An 18,029-nucleotide genomic window follows, 5' to 3' on the forward strand; every position below is an offset into this window, starting at 1 on the left:
GAAAATGCCTGTTGGTATTTAATAGCTACTGTATATGCCATATATTTCACATATATTTTTATTCTTGCGAATTTTGTGAGTTAGGTGCCTTTTGCGAATTCAACAACCCGCAAAAAATATGAACTCTGATCCCGACATGAATGCTACATGCATGCGTGCATTTCTGCGTTCATTACTCTACTTCACAATCGGGAATCTAACCACACACAAAATGGTTGGAATGTTCCTATACGTGAAAAATTAGAGACTCACTGAATATATGGCATATACAGTATCCAAATACCAGATCACTCCAGTGCGTACCTGTGGATGATGTTCTGACTTCTGAGGTAGTCGAGGGCCAGGCCGATCTCGCAGACGTACAGCTTGACTCGCTCGGCGTCGAACTTGACCCCTTGCTGGATGTGGTAGCGGAGGTCGCCGCCCAGCAGGAGGTCGACGACCATGAACATGTCCTCCTCGTCCTGGAAGGTGAACCAGAGGTTGACCAGGAAGGGGTGCTCCAGGGCCTGCAGGATCTCCTGCTCGCGGAGGACGTTGCGCACCGCGTCCTTCCGGATACACATGGCCTTGTTCATGTATTTCATGGCGAACATCTTCTTCGTGTCTCGCTTCTGGACTATGCAGACCTGAATAAACGAACCATCAAACACATTGAGACACTTTAAATAATAACAAAAACAGTATTAAATTGCTTTGGCATACATGCATTATGTACGAGGACATACAAACTCCAACAAGTATGATGATGATGATGAAGCATATAAAGCCGACGATCATGTCAAAGACTGCTTCGTTCACCAAATGGAGAGTGACTGAAAACTCTTTGGACAATCTCTCCACCAGGCCACAGGTGTGCACAGATCAGAGGCACTGCCTGTACAATAAACATTGGTGGAACCATTCAGATCCAAACGATTCTACAGCAGATGGAACATCCTATCTCACTGTCAGCGTGAATGTTGCAGGGTTGTTGTTGTTGATGTTTTTTTCCCCCACAATGAACCATTCATAAGAAGGACATTTCTGGGTCATCATGCTCTTTATAAACTGGTTTGAAGCATTTAAGAAGGGTCCACTTCACAGAATAAGTTTTAATCCTCCGTGTGCACAGTACTAACCGAGAATAACTACAGCAGAAACGTGTGACTACAGGTTTCCATTAATCCCTACGGCATGTGTTAAACTGACTGTTTTAAGCATAATGTTTGAGGACGTGTTTATTTGTGTGTTTGTTAATGCAGTTGGAAGTCCGGGAGATTTTTCTCCACTAATAAAAGTATTCAAACATACATACAGAGCATTTACATGAATTTGCATCACTACCAATTATCAATAAAAATGTTTCTGTTCCTACCACTGATACATTTCAAATTGGTCACTGATCAACATGTGCTTTGAATAATTGCTTGCCAGACAGCAACAACTGGAAACTCTGAAAGAAATGAAAAACACATTCACACTTGATGTAAAGTGATGTAATATCTTTTGATCATGTGCCTCAAGTGTACGAGGAATTGCATAGAGTAAATATTTATTCCATTTGAACTTTCCCAAAGGATTGTTTCTGCACAAAAAAAGGGTGGAAATGCATATAGATCCACCACACAGCCTTCAAAGCCCAAAGAGCATTTGAATCTGATTTTTATTTCAGTATCTCTGCGAGAGCAGAAACCACACAAGACGGACTGTACCCAGGCATGCTGACGTGTCCCGCACCCACTCTGTCAAACTCTACCCCCATCTTCATGTCTTGTTTCCCCCCTTAAATGTCAATACCCTCCCGTACAGTGCAGACAGGTTACTCAGCGAGACAATCACCACAGGACGCTTTTCTTGCTTTTTTTTTTCTGTGTCTCTTTCTAGTTTCGTGTGGGGCTTTTTGTATAAAGGAATTCAGGCCTGCTGAGAAAAAGCAAAGAGAGCCTGAAGTTTGAATGATTGCCTTGGAGGAGAACACTCCTCGCGAGCGGTCTGCCCCCCTTGGAGTAATGAGGGGATAATTAGTCTCCATGAGAAATCAATGGAGGAAGAGCTATTCGGCCATCAGTCAGTGACAATTATTTCTGATGGGTGCGAGATCGACTCTATAGAGTAGAGGGACCACTTTTCATAGAAAACGAATTCTCCCGAACGCCGAGCGCACAAGTATAGCACACGGATGCAATTTCTTGATGCTTGATGGACATTTTGTGAATGATGACCTACTGAGGATTTGATGCAGTGGGTTATTTTATCTTACTCCCTATCTCTCTCTTTCTCTATCTCTATAGCTTTATATCAATCTATCTCATTCTCAGCAACTCTCTAGACCGCCAGAAAACCGATCAGCCCCCCCCCCCCCCCCCCCCCCCCGCCAGAAAACCGATCAGCCCCCCTCCCCCAACTCCAGCTGAGCTTAAAATTCGTCTTGAGTCTGTAACAATTCCTCAGTTGAGTGTCAGAAAGGTGGAGAGGCCTTTTTGTTCTTTGTAGCATATGATATAATATTGGCTGTTGCATGAATATAAAAGAAGAAATTTCTCTTGTATTGATAAGCAAGCACAACTTCGTGCCAATTATTGCAAAATACTGAGTTTGCTTTACCTTTCTTTATCCATTCATCTGACCTTGGTTCTTCATCTTCGAAGTGGTTCTGTACAAAACCCATTCATACAGTCAATTCTGAGCAACTGCACCCCATATTCCAGTTTCAGTTTTATATCAATTTTACAAAAACTATTGAATCACCATTCAAATAACTACATGACCATATCCATCTTTACAAAATTTAGTTTTGAGGCTGCTACCTACAAAATTCATATCTTCAGCATATTATAGTCATGACCTAATAATTCTCTAACCACAGATTTGATTTAAAATCTATATTAATGGTAGGGATTCTTATAGAGTATTCACTGAAGACAGAAGATTGCCTATGACTAAAGCAGAACTCACTGGCAGAATACGATTCAGCCCTACTTTTGAGAGACACTCACAGCCTCTCAGGGGAACCTCCTAAACAATGACACGAATGCCCTTCACATCATACCGCTTGATGAAAAGCATACAAGCTCCACATCTGGAGGAGATAACCAAATTCCACAAGATTATATTCCGAGTGCTGTATACAATATGTCAGCATCCCTCCCGCTCGGCTCGACAAGCTCCGCTTGTATGCGTTACACTTGAACTTCCCTGACTGATTTTCTGCGCCGTATAATGCAATCACTTGAGTGAGCTGTTCAAACAGTGGACTTTGCCAGAGCCTGCATGTTCAATCTTTTGCAACCAGTCTGATGATGTGCAATCCGATCCACTTCTCTCCCTTTCTTTCTATCTACATGTATATATATATATATATATATATATATATATATATGTATATATATGTGTGTATATATATATATATATATATATATATATATATATATATATATATTTATGTTTATATCTTTCCTTATTTCTATTCCTTTTCCCCTCTCTCCCCCTCTCTCACACTTTATATCTTTCTCTCTCTCTACATCTTTCTCTTCCCTCCCATCCCATCTCTTTCCCCTAACTTTATATCTTTCTCTCTCTTTACATCTTTCTCTTCCCTCCCATCCCATCTCTTTCCCCTAACTTTATATCTTTCTCTCTCTCTACGTCTTTCTCTTCCCTCCCATCCCATCTCTTCCCCCTAACTTAATATCTTTCTCTTCCCTCCCATCCCATCTCTTCCCCCTAACTTTACATCTTTCTCTCTCTTTATATATTTCTCTTCTCTCCCATCCCATCTCCCCCTCTCTCTGCCTTTATATCTTTCTTCCCTCTCCCATCCCATCCTCTCATTTTTCACTCCCTCCCTCTCTTTCTCTTTGTTCTCAATCACCTCTCTACTCTCTCACTTTGGCAGACTTTCTGTTATATTAGATCAAGCATCTCCCTCAATCATTCATAGCCCCCAACAAACTCATAGCTTGTTTTTTGATCATTAAATTATTAGGGGGTTTTTGCCACAAAATTGCCACTTTATGAAGATAGCCCCTCCCTTCCTCCCCTTCGGAATAACAAGGTTCTGTAAATGGCATCATACAAACTGGGACGAATTCTGCCAGGTTTCCATCAACCGAAAACATAAAATTGCCCCACTTTCTTGCCACGGTGTGTGGAAAGTGTGTCATCATTATAGACAGGATGCAGACAACACAAACAGTCCAAGCAAGAATACTTCTACTTCTCATACTCTTTCTTTCTCTCTTCTCTAACAACTTTTTCTCTTTCCTGCCCTTTTCCTCAACTCTTTTTGCGTAATGCTCAGAAACAGGCATTTAATCAAACATCAGAACAGCTCTGAACGGGCACAGACATGCTCCTGCCATGCAAACCAGTCCACCCATCAGCTCCTACTTAGGAAGCTCGCTGGGAGTATGTTGCAATTAGGGACAGATATTGCATTAAGTTCATTCTCGTTTTCTTCAGTATCTCCATAATCTAATTAGGCAATCACAAAATTGAATTGCAGAGTTCACTCACATCCAGCACTGACTGCTTGATGTGGCAAACGGCAGAGTGTACATTCATCAATTACAGAGTGCACGAAGACCTACCGACACAACACGGGTTGGTTTCTTGCATATATAGAGGCTGTTTCCCTTTGTTGTGGAATATTTGACATTATTAGTTCTGGAATGTCATATATAAATAAAAGTAGGAGCAAGGAGACATCTATGTTGCTTGGACAGACATGGAAATTCAAAATAATAACATATAAAAATTGATATGCCACAAGTAGCTTCATGCCTTCAATTGTTTTTTCGGTTGAAGGGGAAAAATAAATTATTTCTGCGTACAACTTTGTCTTCTAATTGTGATTTGGATACTCGATGAATATTAATAACCAGACTGCCTCTATTTCCCTTTTTGAGAATTACTGCCAGAAACTGTTTCTACTAAATGGTATACATTTCAAATACTCTTCTGAGCAATTTTTGTCATATTTGTATTCAACTTTATAATTCATTTGTATGTGACAGGGTTGGAAGCATCTGTTAACAATGGTCATTCATTCCAGGCAAACCTTGAGGGCTTGGCGCTATTTGAAGGTTTTTCTACGGATGTGTAGCCTTGTGTCTGCTGCAGTGTATGCAATGAAATCAAAACGGAAATGAGATGATAGGCATATGATTTTTTTTTTTTCTAGGAGCCTCCGGGAATGGGAACATGCAGTGTCAGAGTATACTTGAGCAAAAATGTCAAATTCGAGGTACAGCACAATTCCCAGAGTGTGTAATGACATCAGAGCCATTAGCAATGTTGCCATTACAGAACAACCAGACAATCAGAGCGCATCATTGGTGTGAGCAGTGTTCTGGCCTCTGACATTACAATTCCCAAAGAAGCTGCAGATTGCCCGGTATACACCCCGTGCAGCATCATCGCGTACGTCAGAAGCGCTAGACACTACAGGTCACCGTGACATTTTATTCAGGGTTAATGGGTAGGTAGGTTGGCTATCCACTTCATAATCCTAAATTGTAACAGTTGAGAGGCATTGTGAGCCTATGACCATAACAACACTTTAGCACAGAGGAAGCAGGAGTCAGCTGGGTCTGATTGCAATACAAGTATCTGAATGCAGTCCTTGATCATCGTTTGCAATGTGGCAGTTTGTCAAGGGAACTTTATGCACAATGGGATGGTAGGATGAAGGGGGGGGGAGGTGAAGAGGAGGGGAGTGGGAAGGGGAGGGGGTAGGGCATGTTGCATTGAGGAAAATGTGATCATAAAGACGTGGACAATGTGACGATAAAGACATGACCTCTACAAGTGAGAAGCAACAATGAAGGGGATTACCATGTACTCAGCCAAATTCTTCCTTCACCATTTGGTAAAGGGAAATCTGTGAATCCGCATTGTATTGTTTGACTGCCTCTGCGTCTTTGACTGTTCCAAAGACAGAAAGCAGATCTTCTTCAAATAAGAAACTGTTTATAGAGTGACAAGCTTTCTTACCCTTCTCTATGGTAGACATTTGGAAATGCAGAGCTCTCTTTTTGCACATCATAGCAGAACATCAATTAAAAGTTACCCTTAACTGCTCTGAAAACAGCAACACTTCCCAGGTCGACAGTTTCTGGGGCAAAGTCGGAATTAGGTAGAATTGCCTTTGGCAAGCAAAATTTGCGCAAAATGAAATAAAATACAAAATCTGATCTACATTCACTGGCACATAACAACAAATCAATCCACTCAGAGTTATCTTCAGATGGGTAAATGCGTTTCTTCACCCAATTTTGTTTCTCCTACTGGAAATCAAACCCAAACGATGGTGACATTTTATCACTGGCATTCTAAATTGATGCCAAGAGCGTAGCCATGGAAACAGAATTAGCTTCTTTCCGTCTAACCCTTCAGCACACAATCTAGAAGGATGCAACACCACACCTAAAGGCAGAAATATTGATGGTTATCTTAGCAGTCACATATCCCAAGACAAAATTTTCAAAAGAATAGTGCTACAAAAGTAATTTCTCTTTTATTTATTTTCACCTGAAGGTAGCCCTCTATATCATGGGATAATGACATAATCATCGAGTGATGCTTTGTAGTATATTGAATAGGGATCTGGATTCATAAACAGAAGATACTGAGTTGATCCTTGTACATTTTTTGACAGTATTTTTTTTTTCCTAACAACCCACGTGGATAATTGTATCCATGGCAATACCTGGCTAATGAGAATGGCAGAGCCCTCTATAGAAGAGCAGAAGAGGCTAAACTGGACTAAAACAAGAATGCATGTCACTAATATTACCATTAAAACAATTATCAATTGATTATCAGTTCATTAGTATAGCTACCTTTATCATTATTTTCATCATCACTATCATTATTGTCATCATCATCAGCAGCTACAGCAGCATTCATAGTAATAGTAGAAGTAGTAGTAGTAGTAGTAGTAGTAGTAGTAGTAGTAGTAGTAGTAGTAGTAGTAGTAGTAGTAGTAGAGTAGTAGCTGTTGTTGTAGCAGTAGTAATAGTAGTAGTAGCAGCAAGAATAGTAGTAGTAGTAGTAGTATAGTTGTTGTTGTTGTTGTTGTTGTTGTATGATCTTTACAATATATTCATGTATTGTTGCCATAATTATCTCTGTTGCCAAAGGCTCTTCACATCTTGACATATGACTGCCGATGTCTATGTGTGCAAGGAATTCACTTTACACAAACGGATACCTATCACCTTTAAACAAGCCTCATATTTCTATAAGGTAATCATAACCTAGCTCATTAAACTATCAATATTGACATATTCATGACTTTTTATACCTCATCTATGCATGACATGTTGCCTGTTGTCAACCCTGGTAGTGACATGATATCTAATTACCATTCGTTTGTTTATTTTTGGAAGGGTATAATTTACAATGTATACAATATATAATGCAGGTACTGTATATTATACAGTACATGGAAGCGGAACCAATTAGGGGGGCATGCAGAAGTTACATGTACAGTTGTACATAGCATGGCATAGTTGGTGAAATAAATCACAGAGAAAATAATTCATTTTCGTTTTATTCCATATGAAAGTAAACACTGAGGATTATACTCAATCGAGGCCCTCAAATATCTCCTTTAAAGGTGGCTCAAAGGGCACAGGATGAACATATTCTTACGAAACAGAGGGACATATCAGAAATGTATGGGACTAAAGTGATCAAAAAGATCAGTAAATACAAGTGGGTTGTCCGTCAGCTCCGTGAATGTGAGTGCAAGTCAGACCTCACCTCCTACCTCCCCCCCCCCCCCCCACACACACACACACACGCACTATTGTAGGAAATAATAACAGGATTGGCCCTTGTTACTTTCGCCTCATCATTTTATGGAGCAACACTCACATCACTAAGAAAATCAAAATTCTGACTGTGAGAAGTAAATCATTTTCTGTCTTAACTCCTCTCAAAAAATAGATATTTACAAACTGGTACCAACAGTCTATGGTTGCCATGGTTTCATTCTCTCCAGAAGATATGACACAGTGAAGACTCTCTCAATACATCTTCAGAAGACATTAAAGTAACTAATGAATCTTTTTTTTTTCCATTTTTGGACACTGACTGTGACATCATGTCAGTAGCACCTAAAATGCACCCTTGAAAATCAAGTTATGTCTAGCCTATTTTCACATACCATTACAAAAAGAGATTTCAATGTTCAAAATACAGAAACAAGAACACTATTTCAATATCCTATATACTCTGCCCAATTGTTCGGACAAGGATGGGTGTAATGGCTTTGCTTTTTTCACTGTAGAGATTTACTACTCTCCATGTCCTCTTTTTTCTTTTGTGGTCATTGCATTGGCTGGGAAACATGATTTGACATTTTGTAATATATATCACTGTACGAAATATGGCAGAAAACAGAACATCTTTCATCACCTACCAATCGGGGCTGAGCAGACAGATGGGAAGTTGTGGTGATGTTACACACTGACTGCACATACTGCAGGAAAAAAAAAAGTTTATACACCACACTCAACACACCAATTAAAACATCTTGTCTTTATTCCAGGCCAGCTACTGGTGCATTGATCATGCAAGGTTAAATGTAGCCCATAGGGATATGCTCTGTCTCTTTAAGTTCCTCAAGTTGTTGTGTTTTTTTAATATCATGTTTTATTGATCCAAACCATTTCAAATAAGACAAAACAGAGCATCACAAAATACCAGATCTCTTCAATAAAGAGACAAATGATGTTTATGAATGCATGACTAACATAAAAAACAACACCAATGAACAACTTTGGTAACTGAAATTCATAGATTACATAAAAGACTTATATGAAAAGAAAAAAGTAGCCAAAAAAGATGAAAAAAGACAAACAACAAGTTTCAAAGGAATGGCATAATAGAGATTAGACACCTGGACCCCCCCCCCCCTCTAAAAAAACAAACAAACAAACAAACAAACAAATCAAACAGAGGAATCACAATTCCCCAACTCAGTAATTCACATCACCTTACAAGCATGTCTGACAAGACGACTACAACAAGAAGATCTTGAGTGCATTACATCCCCAAAATGTCCTGGAGTGTCTCGCTGCATTATTGCTGTATCATTTCAAAAGGTCACCTTCATCCCTCTTTGTTTTTCTAGGCAGTCATCATTCGGACACACTTTTACCAACAAGGTGTACAGCTTTTTTGGCCTTCTGGGCAAATGATGTGACAATTTTCTTCTTACTATATAAGGCTTTGCCTACACACAATAAAACTCAAACATTTAAATCTTTTGATATGCATCGTATAGATATACCACGTTCCAGTACATTATGGCTGCCCTTTTATGGCTACCCATAAAAAGACTGAAAATCACATCAAGACCATAATCTATATTTCATCATGTACATGAGCTACTCTAACCACCAGCCTGAAGTTTCATAAAAATCAATACTCCCACTTGATTTCCCCCCGGACCAACTATGCAATAGACCTATGCAAAGCAAGTAATGGTACAAAATAGGAGGAAAAATACAGGAATAAGGTTCTTGAAAAAAAAAGTAAATTGGTTTATGGCACAGCCTGAATATGAAAACTTACACAACATTCATATCATCCATCTGTGAGTAACACTGGATAAATGCAAATTGACGACTACTGGGCTGGCATCCAGAAGACCACCAATAACATTGTGGAATTGTAGATTAGATCTTGTTACGGGGACAGCAAGGGGGGAAAACCACCTGTGGAAGTGGGGCGCGCGAGAAACTCCTCGTGTTTGTACAATGCCTTAGACGGCAGTGTTAGGCAATCAGATACTCCACACTGCTTCCGCACAAACTCACTGTTGCCGCCTGGAGTCGCGACTCTGTTTTCCTTTCGCAGAGCGTGATAACAGATTGAACCGACTTTGCATGAGACGGGACAGGCATTGCTACCACTTTGCATTGGTGAGTCGGTTGTGCAGGCTGAACCTTGTCCCTGACTGAACTTGTGAAGATAACCATTGTGGCACTGTGGCTCAATGTAATCAATATCATGTGAGTTCAGGTTGAAATCAGGTCAGTTGGTGACTACCAGAAACTTCTCTGCAGAAGGGGTTAGATGATGACCCTCCTGGGGCAGATCAAGGAATTCCTTAAAGGGGGGTGCATGCCCCCCCCCATTTTTTCTTTTTATTTCTTTTGTTTTAACAAAACATAAAGACGGGGTGTGCGCCTGGTGCGCTCTCCCCTGGATCTGCCACTGCCCTCTCCTACGCAAACTTTATCAAATTACTCTACAAGCAGACGTGAGTGTATAGCATAATGTAAAACAGTATATATTCACGGCGTGAAATTTTCGTGAATTGGAGCTGACGGCCTTTTTGCAACATGAAATTTTCATGTATTGCAACTGGCACTAAATGCAAGTATTGTAGACGAGAACTTTTGCGTTGCATGTCAATTTCGCGAATCTTGGCTCTTGCGAAATTTGCAAAATCAAAATGCACGCAAACATTCCTCATTTTACAGTACCTGACTATATTTGGACAATATTTTCATCCATGCAAGGTTGCCCTCTAGCATTTCTGTAGGGCATGTTTGGGAAAATTCATACTGCTGAACTTCTTAATAAATAGTCTTGATCAGGGACACAGTGCAATGAGATTAAAGATGCAGTAACACTTTAACCCATTGAGGACAGACTGATTTTGTCACACCGTGCATTTCCCATAGACACCTGCCCGAGTATACTCGGGACTCATCCTCAATGGGTTAAGGGTGCACATACACACATGTAATAAACACATATATCAAATTCTCAAGTAAGGGACAGATAATGACCACAAAGCTACTACAATAAATTCAATCACTAGATGAGTCATTGTCTTCAGCTAAAACAAAACTTCTGCAGTGGGTAAGTAAATTGACCCTTTATTGCCCATGCACTACAAGTCGTAATTTGCCCTTGGAGCTATTTCATTAGCATCAGCTCGATTCCCTATGAAATTGACCTCACTCAAGTTTAGATGACCATCTACGGCACAACAACCAAATAATCCCATCAGATGGCCAAGGTGACAGCAATTTGTATGAGGGACTACATGCATTATATAACCCTTGTTTGTTGACAGCGAGTCTCAGAACATTATTGTACCAGTTGGTGAATAAAGCAATCATAAACAGCAGGTGTGCCATCTACCTAGTACAACACAGCAATGGTAAAACATGTCAGGCAAATGGACAATGCCACTGTATATGTCACTAAATCTCTGTCAAGGCCAGATTTCATCCACAGACAATTTAGTGCCATGCACACACACACACACACATTAAAAAAAAAAAAAATTAATTGTTCTGGCTCACAGACATCACTGATTGAATTATGTATCGATAATGTTCCATTTCTTCACCTTTTAAGCCCACTGAGGTATATAAATGTTCCGCAGACCAACCACACATTCATATTAACACAACTGGGATTAGGGGGTTTAGGTAATTTCAATTTATTGACAGTTTCTAGACATCATTGATTGGATAACGTGAGATGGTTCAATATCTTTAACCCTTTAATCCCACTCAGGAGTATCAACGTGCCTCAAACAAATAGGAAGGTCATGCTAACACAATACGGATTTGGTGGATTACAATGTAAGTACCGGTATGTTCTTTTCATTGGCAGTTAGTTTCCAAAAGTCTGTACCATTGTGGAAGGAAACACTCAAGGGCCTGTGAACAAAGCACATTAACCTGTTGAGGACGAGCTGATTTTGCTATGACATACCTGTTCCACAGACACCTGCCCATGTTTTAGCAGCCCCTCAATTTTCATTTCCACCAAGTCCTTTATGAAACAAGATGTATTGTAGTTATGTAACAAGATATGTTATCATTTGATGTTTGAATCACCTATGTATATTGATTGGAAATGAAAATAAAAACATGAATGAATGAAGGATAGAATGAATGAAGGAATGAATGAATGTATGTATGTATACTCAGGGACTAGTCTTCAGCAGGTTAAGCATGAATTCATCATTCTCCATCTCACTCTGAAATCTTCAGTAAGAAATAGCCCCCTCCTGCACACATATGTTCATATCTAATGAAGAAGGTATCTCTCTTTAATCTTCTTTTTGTTTTTCAACAATCTTTATTTGATTTCTATAATTTCACATGACAAAAACATTCATCTTGAATGTATTAACACAGTATACAACCAGCAATGTTTGATTTAAAAAAAAAAATCAATCAATCAATTGGTGTGTGACCTGAAATTACAGCTTACATTAAACACATGGCTTAGACATAGCTACTCAATAACAAAACAAGAGACCCGCGGGTCTAGCGCTCACCTGAGTATCGCACGTTCACCTTTCACGCAGTCACTAATCTAAATTATTCACAGCTCTACCAAAATTTGACGAGGCATTCTCAAGTGGAAGATGAAAATGTACAATAAGGGCCCAATTTTTTCAAGATTCCTTAATTTGGGGGAATTGGGGCCCCCTGGGGCCCTCTGGGTGGGGCATGGTGCCCAGTTTGATAAATTGAGATCCTGACCACCTAGGGATGCTACCTGCCAAGTTTGACAAAAATCCATCATGAGGTTTTCAGGAAGAAGATGAAAATGTACAATTCAGGCCCCCATTTGGACCCTTCCAACCACCCCCCTCCCCCTACCCCCAAGAGGGGCACCCCTGGATCTCCTATGAACAAACTTGAAACTACAGTCATTAATGTACTCACTCATAGTATTATCTCAGCTCTATAACTTCTGATTCTAGAGAAGATTTTTAAAGATTCCTTCATTTGGGGGGTTTGGGCCCCCTGGGGGCCCCCTGGGCGGGGCATGTGCCCATTTTAACAAATTGAGATCCTAACCCCCTAGGAATGCTACCTGCCAAGTTTGGTGAAAATGGGTCATGGGGTTCTCAAGAAGAAGATAAAAATGTACAATTTAGGCCCCATTAGGACCCCTCCTCACCCCCACCCCCCCCCCCCCCCCCCCCCCCCCGGGTCCCAAGGGGGGCACCCCTGATTCTGCCATGAACAAACTTGAAACTACAGTCATCAATGTGCTAACTCATAGTATTAACCTAGCTCTATCACTTCTGGTTCTAGAGAAGAAGGTTTTTGCCGATTCCTTAATTTTGGGGGGTTTGGGCCCCCTGGGGGCCCCCTGGGTGGGTCATGGTGCCCATTTTAATAAATGGAGTTCCTAACCCCCTAGGGATGCTACCTGCCAAGTTTGGTGAAAATGAGTCATGGAGTTCTCAAGAAGAAGATGAAAATGTACAATTTAGGCCCCATTAGAACCCTTCCCCACCCCCCTCCCCTGGGTCCCAAGGGGGGCACCCCTGATTCTGCCATGAACAAACTTGAAACTACAGTCATCAATGTACTAACTCATAGTATTAACTTCGCTCTATCACTTCTGGTTCTAGAGAAGAAGATTTTTACAGATTCCTTAATTTTGGGGGGTTTGGGCCCCCCTGGGGGCCCCCTGGGTGGGGCATGGTGCCCATTTTAACAAATTGAGTTCCTAACCCCCTAGGGATGCTACCTGCCAAGTTTGATGAAAATCGGTCATGGGGTTTTCAAGAAGAAGATGAAAATGTAAAAAGTTTACGCACGACGCACGACGGACGACGCACGACGGACGACGGACGACGGACGACGCACGACGCACGACGCACGACGCACGACGGACGCCGGACGAAGGGCGATCGCAATAGCTCACTTGAGCCTTTGGCTCAGGTGAGCTAAAAACAACCCAAACAAACAAAAAAATGCAGCAAAACACACACACACACACACACACACACACACACAGAAAAGCATTTAAGTCCGGAGGAGAATGACACGGCCATGACTTTATAGACATCGCAAGTTTTACACGAGCAACAGTATATTGCTGGCATCAATACAGACTCTTCACGTTCTCTCTTCGACAGACGGGAGAAAGGTCTGGTAACATGAGCAGCCGTGTATCTGGCATACGCTGCACATATTTCATAGGTCTGGTGCTGCAGCATGATTAAATTTTACCGGTAAATAAATTGCTTAACATCCTGGTTCCCCCATCTCCTTAACTCTTTCCTTGCACCAACAGAGGGAGTAATAACTGCATTTTCATTCAGTGTGCTCACAGGCATAGGACTACTGAATATGCCATATATTTAGTGAGTCTAATTTTTTGCGAATCGGGGCTCCCCGACGATTTCGCGAGTGGCTATATTTGCAATCGTGGAGCAATGGAGAAATGTATGTGTGCATGTCACATTCATGTCAGGATCACAGTCAATATCTTTAAGCGTCTTTACATATGCAAATAGCACCTGACTCACGAAATTCACAAAAATAAAAACCTCACAAAACATTTGGTGTATACAGTATTAGGAATACTCAGAAGAGATGAATATTTAGTCATGATTTAGACTGGCCAAACTGAATGAAGTAGAGTTAATGCAAGCTACACTGGCATACTAGGGAGAAGAGGCTCTTAGCTACTGTTTACTTAAATCTGAAAGTTGGCTTCCATGCAATCAGCACTTAAAATGCTCTACTTTGGTAGCCGGGCCATTGGAACAAATTTTTAAACAGAACATGTACTTCATTTAACAGCCCTGAAATAAACGCACTTTCTATCTAATTCATCATTCCTTTTTATTTTATTTCTATACGATCATCAAGGACATGCATTTATTTTTTTTTTGGGGGGGGGAGGGGAGGGGAAAAATCCTTTCACTGAGTAAGTGTAATTAATTCAGTAGGAAGGAAATGTGTCTCTAGTGCTTTTGATCAAGCATGTATAGTATTTGTGGGGGCAGGGATCGATCGCTCGCAGTCTCTCAGAGCTGATAATTTCATTTGGGGGTATGACGTTGTGCTCTCACGTATGTCATCCAAAATGCAGCACTTGGTTGTTTTTCCTTCCATACACCCACTTTATAAATACTACGCAGATGATCGATGGCAATACGGGATGAAGATAGGGGTAAATGGAAGACTTGAGGAAATGATCAGATAGGGGGTGACGATGGAATGAATATGAGGCACAGATAACATTTTAATGTCATAAGTTATTACACCCCTCAGCGTCAAGAGTTTTCTTGGTATGGTAACCTCCTCCGCTGATGCCACTAAGCAGCAAATTGATGCTATTTTGCGCGGCTTTAGACAAGTTGATGGCGCATTTGAAAATGAATGCAAACTCGGCAGAATGGGGCAAAACAAGGATAATGGATAGTGTGAACCTTTCAAATAAAACTTTCTATTTTGTACACACATTCCATCTTACAGCATGGTTGAGCACCATGCCAAGTGCTATACCATGCTGTAACAGCAAGTTTCAAGTTAACTAATTCCATCTTAAATCAAGGTAGAGGACGTCTGGTGTTCAACCATGTGATTCAGGAGAACTTTCAAAATGTACTCTCTTTATTCATGATAAATATAGTATACAACATTGTATACATACATAATATATCTATATATTTGTGTGTATGTGTGTGTGTGTGTGTGTGTGTGTGTATGTGTGTGACTTTTGCCTGCTGTATCCAAGCAGCAGGCATATATCAAGCAGCATCGTCATGTGTGAATTACAGAGTATAATTTCCACCACACGCTCTACTTCCAGGCTCAGACCATGTCACATGGCGCGTGGGCGTGCACATGATCCGGGTCTCTCCTCTCTCTCTCTCTTTCGTCCCTCCCTCTCATGTCATGTCATGTTCCTCTCAAGTTGTTTGCACAGACAGACAGACAGACAGACAGGGCGGGGGCAGGAAGACAGGTCATGACTGATTTCAGTGTCAGCCCCCCTGCCCTGCAACAGCCCCAAATGACCACTAATTCGCCCTCACCCATTCCGCTTTCGGATAGCCCTGTCGTTATTTTACACAACCTGCACTGCCTAAAATGTCAACGAGCATTTGGACATGGTAATCCTCGCAGAGTTAAACACTGATGAAGGAATTATGCAATTTTTGCTCTGATGGCAAACAGCACATGTTTACATAGCTCCAGCAGTCAAGACATTACTGACTGTGAAGAGTAGCTCCGGTCTAGCCAGACTAGACCAATTACATTTTCTATCCTATTTACATGACCACTTATCACACTTTTTCAGGTTTCATCTGCATTCCCTTCCATGTTATACCCTCAGTAAACACAACATAGTCCTATTCAGATAGCCTTGTGATGTTTACCAATTAGAACAGGTTGCCGTGCATGGATATGAGAATTACAAAGTTGAACGAGCTGACTTTGCAATTTTGGGACTGCAAAGAAGTACCGACCTCACTGGGGAATTATGCAAGCTGGATAAATTCCCCTGAAATGCTGTACGCATGAATAATTCTAAAGACGGGAAAATTGCTAACACAAAGTATCTAAATTGAATCAACTCGCAGAAGAATCTCTTCTTCAGCCGGTTCATCTGACTTTTACTCGTTGCCTTTAAAAGGAATGTCCATCCTAAAATTATGCCAATTTGTATGAAAACAGAAAAATCAGAGAAACATATCGGTAAAAATTTGGAAAATAAATTCAACTGACCAAGAAAATGAAGAGCCTTTAAACAACAACAATCAGTTTAGAACAGATTGTTTAGAGAGTGAGACAAATTGGCAACTCTGTGTGACATGTGTTGAGGAGCTCTCTTAATTTGGTTTGTACACAAAATGTCAGCAATTTTCTTTCTTCTTTTTTTTCCAGAGAGAACCTGTTCAGACCTTTACCTGGCAAATAATAAGAGTGATCCATTTTTGCATGTCCTCCTCAGTGGTTAAGTTCTCTCTGTACCCAAATATATGAGATTTTAATTGAAAATCAGCAAAATTGTGTGTACAAAACCAATGGAGAGCTGCTCATCATATACATCACAAAGAGTTGCCAGTTTGTCTTATTCTCTAAAACTTTAACCCGTTGTGGACGGTTTGATTTTGCTACAACACGCATTTTTCATAGACACCAGCCCAAGTATACTCGGTACTCGTCCTCAACAGGTTAACAGTAATAAATTTGTTTGTCTGTCCGATTTTTTAAAATAAATTTTCGCTGATCTAATTTCTTGATTTTTCTGCTTGTATTCGACTTAAAGCAGAAGCAGCATAATATCAAGATGGAATTTCCCTTTACGTCATCGTAATTTCTGTGATGGCTGTGACAAAGCAGGACCCTTCTTAGCAAGAAGCACCTTGATATCTCTTCTGTTGTGTAAAAGCAGAAGGCTACAGAATATAATGAAGACGGGGGTGGTGCACAACTGTGGAATATCATCGCCAAAGAGAATGTTTGCCCAAGCTGAAGCAATCAAAGCCAATCCGAGGGCCTTCCCGATTCACCCCTGTGCAAATGGAGAAACCTGTAAGTGCATGCGTGCTCATGTGAGATGTAGGCCTTATTACATACCTCATTTCTAGAATCCTCTCATCTGATTGGTTAAGAGGGGAGTCATGAAAATAACTGTGCCCTATTTTTACCCACGCCAATGAAAATCGGCAGGGGGTTATGTAAAGGGTTCCGTATGTTTGTTTGTTTGTTTGTTTGTTTGTTTGTTTGTTTGTTTGTTTGTTTGTTTGTTTGTTTGTTTGTGTACAAGATAACAAGAGAACGGGTAAACGGATTTGCACGAAATGTTCAGGGGATGTTTGGATAATGGCAGGAAAGAATCGATTAGATTTTGGTGATAATCGGTTGACCCTTGCAAATTCTGTGTGACCTTGAAGTTTTGACCCCATGGTGTAGTGACCACTCCGAAAATTTCCCGTTTCTCACTTTGCGATTTTCCGCTACCATACGAAAACATAAACTCCCAAACGATCCGACTTCGCTGCTCAAATGTTCGTAAGAATTCCGAAATTTACATTTAGGCCTATTTGAGGGACTATGTCCTTCTAGATTTATGAAAGTTCGTTCTCCGTCATCACAAACTGGCCCGTATTTTGATGATTTTTCAAATTAACATTGATTGTTTTTTTCGTTGGAGGAGCATTTGCTCGGTCGCAGTCACACTGAACGATATGCGCGCTCAATGTCAATGCGTGTGCAAGGCCGCTGAAAATGCATCGCGCT

General features: G+C 40.7%; 1 protein-coding gene across 1 annotated transcript in view; it reads right to left on the minus strand.

Annotated features, from left to right (window-relative positions):
* Window positions 1-287: 287 nt before the first annotated feature.
* LOC139712398 (serine/threonine-protein kinase 32B-like) overlaps window positions 288-18,029 on the minus strand; it is a 90,315-nt gene continuing 72,573 nt past the window's right edge. The window contains exon 4 of the mRNA XM_071624223.1: window positions 288-629. Coding sequence (XP_071480324.1) covers window positions 288-629 — 342 coding nt within the window. The remainder of the gene's footprint in view (window positions 630-18,029) is intronic.

This window comes from Diadema antillarum, unplaced genomic scaffold, assembly GCF_040938485.1.
Source record: "Diadema antillarum isolate AM-2024a unplaced genomic scaffold, OU_Dant_1.0 seq00001801_RagTag, whole genome shotgun sequence".
Classification (NCBI taxonomy): domain Eukaryota; kingdom Metazoa; phylum Echinodermata; class Echinoidea; order Diadematoida; family Diadematidae; genus Diadema; species Diadema antillarum.